The 12,926-nt window shown below is 47.9% G+C and overlaps 1 protein-coding gene across 6 annotated transcripts in view; it reads left to right on the top strand.

The window, feature by feature from the left end:
* TLK1 (tousled like kinase 1) overlaps window positions 1-12,610 on the top strand; it is a 321,524-nt gene extending 308,914 nt beyond the window's left edge. For all 6 annotated transcript variants that reach the window (XM_073545859.1, XM_073545854.1, XM_073545858.1 and 3 more), the window contains 5 exons: window positions 1,656-1,825; window positions 2,567-2,702; window positions 3,013-3,124; window positions 9,052-9,159; window positions 10,724-12,610. In XM_073545859.1, coding sequence (XP_073401960.1) covers window positions 1,656-1,825; window positions 2,567-2,702; window positions 3,013-3,124; window positions 9,052-9,159; window positions 10,724-10,900 — 703 coding nt within the window. In that variant the 3' untranslated portion in view covers window positions 10,901-12,610. The remainder of the gene's footprint in view (window positions 1-1,655; window positions 1,826-2,566; window positions 2,703-3,012; window positions 3,125-9,051; window positions 9,160-10,723) is intronic.
* The last annotated feature ends 316 nt before the right edge of the window (window positions 12,611-12,926 follow it).

Genomic DNA, 12,926 nt, shown 5'->3' with positions numbered 1-12,926 from the left:
GACTGGACAAAGTTTTTGGTCACCTACAAATAGAATATCAGCCGTGTCCTATTTACACCTTTGTCCCCCAATAGGCACTATATGGAAAAATGTATTGGGACCTTCACACCATGAGCCTACAGGGGCTTTATTATGGAGTCGGTTCTACTTTACAGCTATAACTTGCTCCCACTGTTCTGGGAGGATTTTCTGCAAGATTTTTGAATGTCTGAGAGAATTTTTGCCCCTTCATCCAAAAAAGCATTTGCGAGGTCAGATTTCCACGTTGGAGAAGATGGCCGGGCTCACAGTCTCCATTATTGTTCATTTCAAAGCTGTTGGATGGGGTTGTGGTCTGGGCTCTCCACGGGTCAGTCAAGTTCTTCCACACCAAACATGCCTTTGTGGACCACCGTGTTGGAAGCTATAATTGTCCAAAATATCTTTCATGCGGAAAGATTAAGACTTCCCTTAACTGGAACTAAGAAACCAAGGCCGACCCCTGAACATCAAGCCCCGTAGTGTTATCCCTCCTCCACCAAAATACAGCCGAGAAAGTGCGGTCAGGCAGATAACGTGTTCCTGCCATAGAGCAAAAGCAGACTCGTCAGTCAGATACCAGATAGAAAAGCATGAATTGTTACTCCACAAAACCCGTTTCCAGAGCCTGCTTTACACCACTAGATCCGACGCTTTTCATTGTGCTTGGTGACGTAAGGTTTGCAGGCAGTTGAGCCTTTTGGTAGCGACTCAGTCTTTGATAAATGATTGTAAAGGCAGATTGCATAACTAGGTGCTGGGTTTTATGCACTTGTGGAAATGTTAGTGAATGAAAAACCTGAACTCGGTGATTAAGACTTGTGTCCCAATACTTTTCACTGCCATTTAATGTAGTTTTGAAAGTAAAATGGTAGCTACCTTCACTACAGGGCTTATTGTTTGTGATGTGCTGTTTGCTTTTAGCTCCTTCAGCAGTTCTTTTTTTTTTTAAGGGATCAATTAGTCTGTGCAGTAGCCATGTGCCCTACTACTGCGATAATGGCGCAGCACTGAGAGGTGATGGCAGTAATGTACAGCACGTGATCGCCGCTCCCTGATTGACTGCAGTGGTGACATACTGGCTACCTGTAGTTAAAGGCTGGAGCACAGCTAGGGTCTCAGTGCTGGATCCCGGAGAGAGAAGAGGCGACTGCTGCTTTTTTTTTTTTGTTTTTTTTATTTCAAACATTTGTATTTTTTTCCAAGAAGTTAGAAAACTCCTTTATAATTTCTAGAGATGGATAATCATTGCTAAGTATATTTACAATAGATTGTCACATTTTCGAAAGCTGGAAAATATTAAATTAAGGAAATAAAAATAGGATTAACACAAAAGTGATTCAATTAAAATAAATGCGAGGTGGTGAGGGATGGACACTCACTTTGAAGTCATCGTGAGCTGTATATAGATGTTGCATTGAGGAAAAAAATAAAGTTTGTAGCGCCATGAGTGTGAACGTTTGTGCAATAGTCGCATACTATGGCGGCTCCAGTGCACAGTAAACGGGGTGATGACCCCCGCTGGATCTGTAGGGCTAGATTTCTAGCAGGTCGGGTAATCTTATTTTCTACACTGACGTTTGTGCGCACAGGCTTTAGTGTTCTGCTTCATTCTGGGTAATTTTCTCTCTTTTCAGGTTTTGTACAGTTCTAGAATACTGTGAAGGTAACGACCTTGACTTCTACCTAAAGCAGCACAAGTTGATGACTGAAAAAGAAGCCCGGTCCATTGTAATGCAAATAGTCAATGCACTACGTTATCTCAACGAGATCAAACCTCCCATCATCCATTATGATCTTAAGCCAGGTAGGTGGGGAAGGATTTGGGGAATGTAGCTTCTGTCTCCTCTGGCTTTGTTTTACTAGGTTTTCCAGTAGATGCCGCTGTCATTTGTGGAAGTGGCATATAGGAGGTCGGGGGGGTAAAGGAGTCACTTCCAAAACCCATCGCCTCGCACAATCGCTGGGTGCCGATGGGTTATCATGGCAGCTGAGGGCCTGCCTAGGGTTCTTGTAATTAAACAGAAGGCTGTTGTTGGGTAGGTCCATCTGCACTGTCGAGTGATCAGTTCCTGCAAGCCTATAGTGATGACCACCCAGTGTTTGCTTTTGCAGAGCGCAGCAGGTAGAGAGGAATTTGTCATTGGCTGCTGTGCTCTGCATAGGCACAGACAGATAGACAAAGCAAATTATAACGAAGTGAGATTTCTCAATTCAGTTGCTGCCTATGCAGAGCACCACAGCCAACTGCTGCACTCTGTATGAGAAGCAACACAGATAACAAAAGATCAGCAGCTAATGAACACATGATATATGGAGGAGGTGTATTCCACAAGTTACAATACATGTATTTGACGGAGAAGCCGTTTAATTTTTGGATTGATGGAAGGAACACAAACAGTTCATGGTTTTGTGGGGTGCAAAGTACCTTCCATACCCCAGGCGCTTGCAACCCACTGGTTAGGTGTGAGATGTATGAGGATATCACACATGAGCCGCTGTGGTTTTCATACTGGTAAAGTATTCACATGAATGTACTTTTTTACAGGAAATATACTTCTCGTCGATGGCACAGCATGCGGGGAAATTAAAATCACAGACTTTGGCTTGTCCAAAATAATGGATGACGACAGCTACGGTGTGGATGGGATGGACCTAACATCACAAGGAGCTGGAACATACTGGTAAATGTGCAGCTGATACAGAACTGGGCATCCTGGTATTTTGTAGTGAGGGTTCATACAGACAAAATGGATCTTAAAAGGTGAAGTGTCTCTTTACCATCGGGATCAGGGAGAGTTAAAGAGGTCGGAACAGCGATCATAGTGATCAGTAGCTAGACCGATGCGCCATCACTTTCTAGGATGGGAATAACCCGTTGTGTTCTCCATGGCATCCGCCATTGTGACCATGAGTATTATTACACTATGGGCACTGTGCATTATATTCACCTACATTATTGCCCTGTGTAATGTTTTTTTTCCATCCCCCCAGGTATTTACCACCGGAGTGTTTTGTGGTGGGCAAAGAACCACCAAAGATTTCCAATAAAGTAGACGTATGGTCGGTGGGAGTCATCTTTTTCCAGTGTCTTTATGGTAGGAAGGTAAGAAACATTCACTTGATCTTATGATAATTGCCACTTATTAATAGAAGTATTTTCTCGTTCGCCTTATTGGGGGACACAGAGACCATGGGTGTATGCTGCTGCCACTAGGAGGCTGACACTATGCAAAAAAAGGTTAGCTCCTCCTCCGCAGTGTACACCCCACCGACCGGCAGGGATTTCCTCAGTTTAGCTTAGTGTCAGTAGGAGGTGGACACGGGTCTTTGATTAGACCCTTATCTACCTCGTCGTGCGTCGTTCCTTTACAGGTTCTACGGAGGGATACAGAGTGAACAGTCACATCTGTACTCCCACATGGAGTCTGCGAGTACGGCGTGTACTGCCACCCCGTATCCTTGCAGTTCTCCGCGACAGGACCAGCCAGACGGACGCCGACACCAAGACGTGCCAGCGACTCCAGGGGTCCTTGTCGCCAGTCTCCCACCCACTCGCCTACCAGAGCCTGTCGGTTGGAGGAGACACAGGAGCTCTTCAATCCAGGTAATGGATCGGGGATGGGTGAGTATGGCCTTTTTTATTTTACCTGGCTGCCCATTCCCGACGGACAGGGGGTCCTCTTCATTGGCACAGGGATGCGGGCGCTGCGGTTCTCCGCAGCCACCCTACGGGCACATCATCCTTATATTGCTGCCCTCCGCTCTTCCCCTTCCCTCCCCCCTTTCTGGGGACAGAGAGCACAGGGCCTCTCCCTCCCCTTCTTCCATACTGGGAAGCAGCTTCCAGCGGCGGCGTCCTTGTCCCGACCTCTGCGCCGACCCCCTGCTGACAGGCGGCCGCCGCAACTAATTTAGGCCCCGGCTTCTGTTCGGGCCTACCGCAGCGTCGCGGCCACGCCCCCCGCCCCTTTCTTCTAAGCGGGCTTTTCTCCCGCTCTCCCCAGGCCCTCCCCCCGCCTTTCCTTCTCCTGCTCAGCCTGTTATGGCCAGAGGGCAGCGATTGGGTAACCCTGCGGCGAGCTCTGCCCTTCCCCTTCTCCTGGACGCTCGCTTCTGTACAGGCAGGCACCATCTTCACAGCCTGTCAGCCGGACGCACATCTCCGGATATCCAGCAGCCTGTGCTTTGGGGACACCGGTCCGTGAGTAGCTCTGCACTGCAGACTGACCCTTCTCCGCCTTCTGTCCCCCAACCTTCCGGCACTACCTCAGGTTTTCATTATGTCTAACTCGAAATCTGATCGTACCCGCTCTATGGCCCAGGAGCCATCTACGGCCCCAGGTGAGAGTGAACCCCCCATGCCTGGCTGGGCCTCCTCTCTATCTCAATCAGTGGCAGACCTCACCAAGGTGTCTCAATCCCTAGTTGCCGTTCTGGATAAGTTGCCCCTGGACACTTCGGCAGGGCCCAGCAGGTCCCAAGAGATTCCATCTGAGTCAGCCAGCGTTAGTCGCAAACGACCCAGGCGAGATCCCCAGCCGGAATCCTCTCCTAGCCCCATCTCACCGCATAGCCCATCTCAGCAACCTCCCTCTCGGGCCTCCTCTCCCGAGTCAGGTGAAGCGTTTTCGGACAGGTCATCTGAGGGGATTTTAGAGCTGGATTCAGACCAGGATGCGAACATGAAGGTCACAGTGCAGAACCTCATTGCAGCGATCCATCATACCTTCGATATTGCTGAATCCCCTGTGAAATCCTCAGATCAGGAGGTTTCATTCAGACGGGCAGAAACTCCCTCCAGGGTATTTCCTTTCCATTCCGAGTTTGGAAAGATTTTTACCAGGGAAAGAGAAGATCCGACCAGACGCTTTCAAAGAGGGAAGCGTCTCGGCGTACTCTATCCGTTTGCTAAGGAGCTCACGGACAACTGGTCTGCTTCTCCCTCGGTGGATCCGCCCGTGTCCAGGCTTTCCAATAACACGGTTCTCCCGCTTTCAGGCGTGGCGTCCCTAAAAGATTCTAATGACAGGATTATAGAATCCCTGGCAAAGTCTGCTTTCGAAGCGGCTTCAGCGGCGGTATGTCCAATCTTTGCTTCATCCTGGGCAGCAAAAGCCATAGCGATGTGGGCAGACGACCTCCGTCAGGGCATCCTAGATAAGGCGCAACCGGAGCGTTTGGCCGATCTCGCCAATCAGATCTCCCATGCGGGGGACTATCTTCTTTCCGCTTCCTTGGATGCAGCATCCTGCGCAGTTCAGGCGTCAAGCAACGTAGTTGCAATTCGACGTACTATTTGGCTAAAGGCCTGGCAAGCGGACTTGTCTTCTAAAAAGTCCCTCACTAACCTGCCTTTTCAAGGGGTGCGCCTTTTTGGGTCCCGATTGGACCAGATTATTAAGGACGCCACCGGAGGCACGAGTTCACTCCTCCCTCAGTCCAAGCCTCGCAGACCTCCACTAAGGCGTCAGTTTCGACCCTTTCGGACTTTCCGCCGTTTCAATACGGCGGACAACTCCTCCAATCAACAGAGACCGCAGGCACGCCAGGATAGGAAGAAAGTTTCTTTCAGACCCACTCCTTCCTGGCGATCCCACTCTTCCCAGGGCAGACCGTCCAGATCTAGATCTGGACGGTCTACATCAGCATGACTATCGTCGGGCACCCGAGGGGCCCTTCCAATTGGGAGGTCGACTTCTTTTCTTCAGAGAAGTTTGGCTGGCCTCCGTAGAGGACGCTTGGGTCAGGGAGGTCGTATCCTCAGGATACAAGATAGAGTTCGTCTCTCTTCCACGGGATCGTTTCTTCGAATCCCGGCCTCCAAAAGATCCAGCCTTGATCCCGGGGTTCTCTACGGCTATCGCCTCTCTTCTCAGTTCTGGAGTGATTGTGCCCGTTCCCGAATCGGAGCGCTTCACAGGGTTTTATTCGAACCTGTTTGTAGTGCCGAAAAAAGACAGCGCAGTTCGTCCCATCTTGGATCTCAAGCTGCTCAACAAGAGAGTCCGCCTTTGCCACTTCCGAATGGAGTCGCTTCGCTCGGTCATCGCTTCCATGGAGGAGCAGGAATTCATGTGCTCAATAGACATCCAAGATGCCTATTTACATGTTCCAATCTTCTCCGGACATCAGAAGTTTCTGCGTTTTGCGATTCGGCAGCACCATTACCAATTCGTCGCACTGCCCTTCGGTCTCGCCACCGCTCCCAGAGTCTTCACGAAGATCATGGCTGCGTTGATGGCTTTGTTGAGAGTCAGAGGTCTCGTTCTTTTTCCGTACCTCGACGATATTCTGATCAAAGCTCCCTCATTTCAACAGGCTCACCAAAGTTTGTTAATCGTCCTGGACACTCTTTCCAATTTCGGGTGGATCGTCAACAGGAGAAAGTCCTGTCTGGTTCCTACCCAACGTTTGGTCTTTCTAGGCCTACTGTTCGACACTCGTCGGTCAAGGGTCTTTCTCCCTCAAGAGAAGATCCTTTCCCTGCAGCAGGAGGTACGATCGCTGCAGATCACACAATCCCCGTCCCTCCGTACAGCCATGTGGGTCCTGGGAAAGATGGTGGCGGCGATAGAGGCGGTTCCCTTTGCCCAATTTCACGCCAGACCTCTCCAGCAGGCCATTCTGTCGAGATGGAACAGGTCGCCTGTGTACCTGGATCGCCCTGTCCATCTTTCATGCTGGATCAAGCGGTCTCTCAACTGGTGGTTGACGTCACCTCTCATCCTATCGGGTCGATCCTTCCTTCCCATTCACTGGCAGATAGTAACCACAGATGCCAGTCTCCTCGGCTGGGGTGCAGTGTTCCGCAACCACACTGTTCAGGGTCGATGGTCGGATCGGGAATCAGCACTACCGATCAACGTTCTAGAGATTCGAGCGATCCATCTGGCTCTCGTTCACTGGGAGAGGCTTCTCAAGGGACTGCCTGTTCGGGTTCAGACAGACAATGCCACAGCGGTGGCATATGTCAACCGCCAAGGGGGAACACGGAGTGTCTCAGCCCTGGCGGAGGTGTCCAAAATTCTTCTTTGGGCGGAGATTTCCGTTCCGACAATTTCCGCGGTCCACATCCCCGGCGTAGACAACTGGGCCGCCGATTTTCTCAGCCGCGAGGGTCTCGCGGCGGGAGAGTGGTCCCTACATCCGGAGGTGTTTCATCGGCTCTGCCTTCGGTGGGGAACCCCGGATGTAGATCTCATGGCGTCTCGCCTCAACAGGAAAGTCCCACAATTCGTGTCCAGGTCTCGGGACCCTCTGGCAGTGGGCGCCGACGCCCTGGCCGTTCCTTGGTCCCAGTTCGATCTTCCCTACCTGTTCCCTCCTCTGCCTTTTCTTCCCAAGCTGTTGAGGAAGATCAAGGCAGAAGGAATTCCAGTCATTCTCATCGCCCCGAATTGGCCCAGAAGGTCTTGGTTCGCGGACATTGTCAATCTTCTCGCGGACGCTCCCTGGAAGCTTCCGGACAGAGCAGATCTGCTGTCCCAAGGTCCGATTTGCCACCCCAATTCTCGGCCGCTCAATTTAACGGCATGGCTGTTGAGACCGAGGTTTTGAAACGAGCTGGATTTTCCGACCAAGTAATTCAGACCATGATCCGAGCCAGAAAGCCATCATCTTCCAAGATCTACTACCGTACTTGGAAGGCCTATTTCACTTGGTGTGAGACCAATGACATCGCGCCCATGTACTTTTCGCTCCCTTCAGTCCTAGCCTTTCTCCAGGCAGGATTGGAAGCGGGGCTTGCCCTCAGTTCCTTGAAGGGGCAAGTTTCGGCGCTGTCCATTTTCTTTCAGCGAACGTTGGCTTCCCGTCCTCAAGTCAAGACCTTTCTTCAGGGTGTGGCTCACACGGTTCCGCCGTACAGGGCGCCCGTGGATCCATGGGATCTTAATCTGGTTCTGGAGGTTCTGCAAGGTTCTCCCTTTGAATCTCTCAGGGAAGTTTCCCTTTCTCTTCTTTCTTGAAAGGTGGCCTTTCTGGTGGCCATCACCTCCGTCCGGCGCGTGTCGGAATTGGCAGCTTTTTCTTGCCGCTCTCCCTTTCTGGTGCTTCACCAGGATAAGGTAGTTCTGCGGCCTCCGCCCTCCTTCCTTCCGAAGGTGGTGTCCTCGTTTCACCTCAATGAGGATATCGTGCTACCGTCCTTCTGTCCGAGTCCAACTCATCCCCGAGAGCGGTCTTTGAACAAGCTGGACCTGGTTAGGACAATAAGAGTCTATCAGTCTAGGACGGCTTCCTTGCGAAAGACAGAGTCTCTTTTCATTATTCCAGATGGGGCGCGGAAAGGTCTCCCGGCGTCAAAGGCCACTATTGCTCGCTGGATCAGATCGGCAATTTTGGAAGCCTACCGAGTTAAGCGTCGCGGAGCCCCTCCGGGGATCAGGGCCCACTCTACTCGGGCGGTGGGTGCCTCCTGGGCGGTACGCCACAGAGCTTCCGCGCTGCAGCTTTGCAAACCTGCAACATGGTCATCGGTTCACACGTTTGTGAAATTCTACTAAGTCCACACCTACGCTTCGGCGGACGCCAGCCTAGGTAGAAGGATTCTGCAGGCCGCGGTGGTGAGTCCGCTGGCCTGATGGAAGTTTGTTTCCCACCCCAGGGACTGCTTTTGGACGTCCCATGGTCTCTGTGTCCCCCAATAAGGCGAACGAGAAAACAGGATTTTTGGGTTGCTTACCGTAAAATCTGTTTCTCGGAGCCTTCATTGGGGGACACAGCACCCTCCCATGTTCTACAGCTCCTGTTCTTACTTTGGTTGAATGGTTACAGTTGAGTGGTTTGTTCTGTTTTCAATCTATTCTGTTACTTCTCCTACTGCTTTCTCACTAACTGAGGAAATCCCTGCCGGTCGGTGGGGTGTACACTGCAGAGGAGGAGCTAACCTTTTTTTGCATAGTGTCAGCCTCCTAGTGGCAGCAGCATACACCCATGGTCTCTGTGTCCCCCCGATGAAGGCTCCGAGAAACCGATTTTACGGTAAGCAACCCAAAAATCCTGTTTTATGATATTCTGGTTCCTTTCCAGCCCTTTGGACATAACCAATCCCAGCAAGACATTCTACAGGAAAATACCATATTAAAAGCTACCGACGTTCAATTCCCTGTGAAGCCTGTTGTAACCAATGAAGCCAAGGTAGGATATGTTCCACATTACTAATGAAGTACGTGATTTCTATATATACATGGAAAATGGATACGCAATTTACCATATTTTTTGGACTGTAAGACGCACCTCGTGTTTAGACATCAAAGTTTTTATCCTCTTAATATATCGCAGTCATCATTTTTTACAGACCTTTGTACTCACAATTTCTCATTTTGCCTTTCTACCCAGTTAATTCGTCTCTCTTCTGTTAGGTCTATGAGATAACATGATTAATAACTGACTAGCTGAATCCTTCTAAGCTCTATGTAGAAACAGGAGGTCAATTTTCCTGTCATGAGTCATCAGTCACTGCAGAAGTCCCTGGCAGGGGGAGGAGGTGAAGAGGGGCATGATTTTTGCAGGAAGGAGAGGCTTCCTGTTTCTACATAAAGCAGAGAAAAGATACTAATTTACTGGGTAGAAAGGCAAATGGCTACTCTCTCTCTCTGGCTAATAATAGGGAGGAGAGGAAGCATATATGGTCTCAGGGAGGGCAGGGAAAAGGAGCTATAGACAGGGAGGAAAGCTCATGAAGAGGAAATATGTACTGGAGCTGTGGTGATACATGAAAGCAAGTGACGACTGCAGTACCCTGGAGATTACATTCAGCATATATTACCAGGAGGGACATTTCAACAAGAAAAAAAAAAATCTAAAAGTTGGATCAGGTTGTAAATTGCGTAACGGAAGTCAGAAAATGAAGGAATGGAGGAGATTTCAGACTGTAACATAGTGGTGACCTTTAGTTAGTAAAAATGCACTTATGGAAAAATCATTTTTCTACATTAACACACAGACATACATTGCCACTTTTTGCCGTTCCTTCCAGGCATGTGATTGATCACAAGTCCTGATATGTCCTTCACCTACTCCGGAGTAGCAGTATGGCGCACAGAGATTCATTTAGGACTTCCCTATGACCCCAACAAGCTCCGCTATTAAGGATTTGTCACCTGCCAAAAATGTGTACGTTTTTTTTAACTGATGTAAATGCTGCAGTTTTCCTGACTGACGTTGTGATTCTTTGGTTGCTGTGTTTCTCTGCTCCTCAGATATAACCTCCTCTGCCTTGTTTATAAATCTAGTCCTTTTTATACAAGTGTCCATTGTCCTCAACTCTTCTTTATGGGTGTCTTCTTGACCACGCCCAATTGTCTAACAAGACTAGATTTATAAAAAGGTAAGAGGGGCCATATCTCAGAAACGGAGAGGCGCAAGACCAAAAGAGAAAACAAAAACGCCGGATTCAGGAGAACAGCTGCACTAACCATCATGAAAAAATGCATATTTGTGGCAAGTCAGCGATCCTCCATAGCTAAACATACTGGCCGGTGGGGGGTTTCCTGATGGGATCACGCTGCTACTCCTGGAAGAGTCACAGTGAATGCTAATGTTACCTGGCATAAGGCATTACAATTAGTGGGCAAAATGCGAGCCAGCGGCCCCCTAGCAGTGTCCTTCTCTCCCTGTATGGCCTCCACATGGTATTTTAGGGTGATTCTCCCCATTGTATGGCATGTTTGCCCATTTATTCTGGTGTTTGTTCTTCTAGGCGTTTATAAGACGGTGCTTAGCTTACCGCAAAGAAGACCGATTTGATGTCCACCAGTTGGCCAGCGACCCGTACCTTCTCCCTCACATGAGAAGATCCAACTCTTCAGGAAACCTGCACATGTCCGGCCTCATGGCTTCTCCCATCGCGCCTACGTCAAGCATCATTTCATACTGATCCTCCCGTCTGGGCCGGCATGATTATGTGTTCACTAGCTTTCAGGTGCAGATTTTAGTTTAAAGATAAAGATTTGAGTAGTTTTTTTTTTTTTCTTATTCCTTCTCCCCCTCTTATCCCTCAACCAAGGTTGTGTTTGAAGACCTTTGTGTGTATTGGGGGAGACGGACCTCCTAGTGTTACTTGTATGACGAGCGAAGATGACTGTGAATATATTCTCCTTGACTGTAATGTTTTACATCGGCCTCAGTGTGCTGTTCAGCCATTTTCAAGCTACGGGGAATGACCTGGGCTGTGCTCGCGCCTTCTGTCCAGGCTCGCGGGCCCAGACGGCGGACATGAGCGTGCCTGTGAAGCCAGGACTCATTCCCATGGATGAGAAGGTTGTGCTTCTTTTTTTTTTTTTTCCTTCCCCCTCCATTAGAGAGGACTTTTGTAAATATACTTTGTAATACTAAAACACAATTGGTTGATACTGGAGAGTTTTAGCTGGAAGGGCATTTTTCATTAAAAACAGAAAAAAAATCTAGAATAAAATTTGACAAACACGTCGGGAACACGCACTGCCCGGAGTCTGGAATACCCGTGTATTGAAACCAAAGCTAAAATAGAGAGTGGGGTAGTCACGATTTTGTGTGTCTTTTTTTTTTTTCTTCCTGTTCACGTGTTTCAGGATAAAGTTTTGAGTTGCACATATAGGTTCTGGGGTTAAATTTTTGTTTTTCATCATTCCACCTTTTTTTTTCCTTTTTTTTTTTTTTTTTTTTTTTCTCTTTTGGGTCATCATGTATATACACCACACACCGTAGGTACCAAATTGCTCTCAAAACTTTACTATGAAATTTTCTATGCAGGACAATGAGAAATTCCCTTCTATCGCTGATGTATATTGTTGTACAGATGACATTTTCATTTATTCATGTGTTTTCAGCAGCCTTCCCATCCCCTTTGCCCTTGTACAAATGTTTAAAACTATTGATTTTTTTATATTGATTCTTTTTTTTTTTTTTTTTTTTTACTTTTAAGTCTCCTGGATGACGCTTTTCGTTTGCTGCTAAATAACCTCTCTTCTTTTTTTTTTTTTTTTTTTTCAAAAAAGACCATAAAAATGGCTTCTGTGAAAAGGGGCTTAATCCAAACCCGGACAGTTCATTACCAAGCATGTGTATCACATCTGTAAGACATATACAGTACTGTAAGCCTGTTTACGCTTTCCTATCCGTGGCATGTTGACGACCTATTGAGGAGGGGCTCGTTGACCGCTTTTACTTTTTAATTTTTTTTTTTTGGGGGGGGGGGGGGGGGGGATTGTTCCTCTGCTCATGAGGACGAGGGTGTAAAATACATTCACACAGGACGACAGACCCTTTTTTCTAATGACGTGATAAGCTAGAAACTCTTTTCTAGGCGACGGTCTTTCTCTACTGCACAACTACTAGTAAGACCCCCACGGTATCGGCGGCACAGACCGTCAGCGGTCTCTGCCACATTCATGTGTATCTTTGCTCATGTTACAGAAAAGGAGGCGTTAATAACACAGACGACCATTTAATATTGTACAGTTTACCGTGGCTCTCGTTTGAAATGTTGCAAGCTATTTTCATTTTTCATTGTACATAATTATACATTAACTGTCTCTTTAAGATGCTGCTGAAATTGTAGAGAATGTAGCCAAAACAGTAATAAATAATGAAAGTTGAAATTTCACAATTTGTGTTTTGCGTTATGTTTATTAGGCAAAAATATTCATAGACAGCGATCTGTACACTGAGGATCAAAAATATTCTTAGACAGCGATCTGTACTCTGAGGATCAAAAATATTCATAGACGGCGATCTGTACACTGAGGATCAAAAATATTCATAGACGGCGATCTGTACACTGAGGATCAAAAATATTCATAGACAGCGATCTGTACACTGAGGATCAAAAATATTCATAGACGGCGATCTGTACACTGAGGATCAAAAATATTCATAGACGGCGATCTGAAGATGAAGATGAAGGAATTGAGGGTAAACTGATT

Source organism: Dendrobates tinctorius, unplaced genomic scaffold (assembly GCF_039654945.1).
Source record: "Dendrobates tinctorius isolate UK_male_01 unplaced genomic scaffold, ASM3965494v1 ptg000143l, whole genome shotgun sequence".
NCBI lineage: Eukaryota > Metazoa > Chordata > Amphibia > Anura > Dendrobatidae > Dendrobates > Dendrobates tinctorius.
The sequence above is the reverse complement of the archived record's forward strand: the minus strand, read 5'-3'. Positions and strand labels throughout refer to the sequence as shown.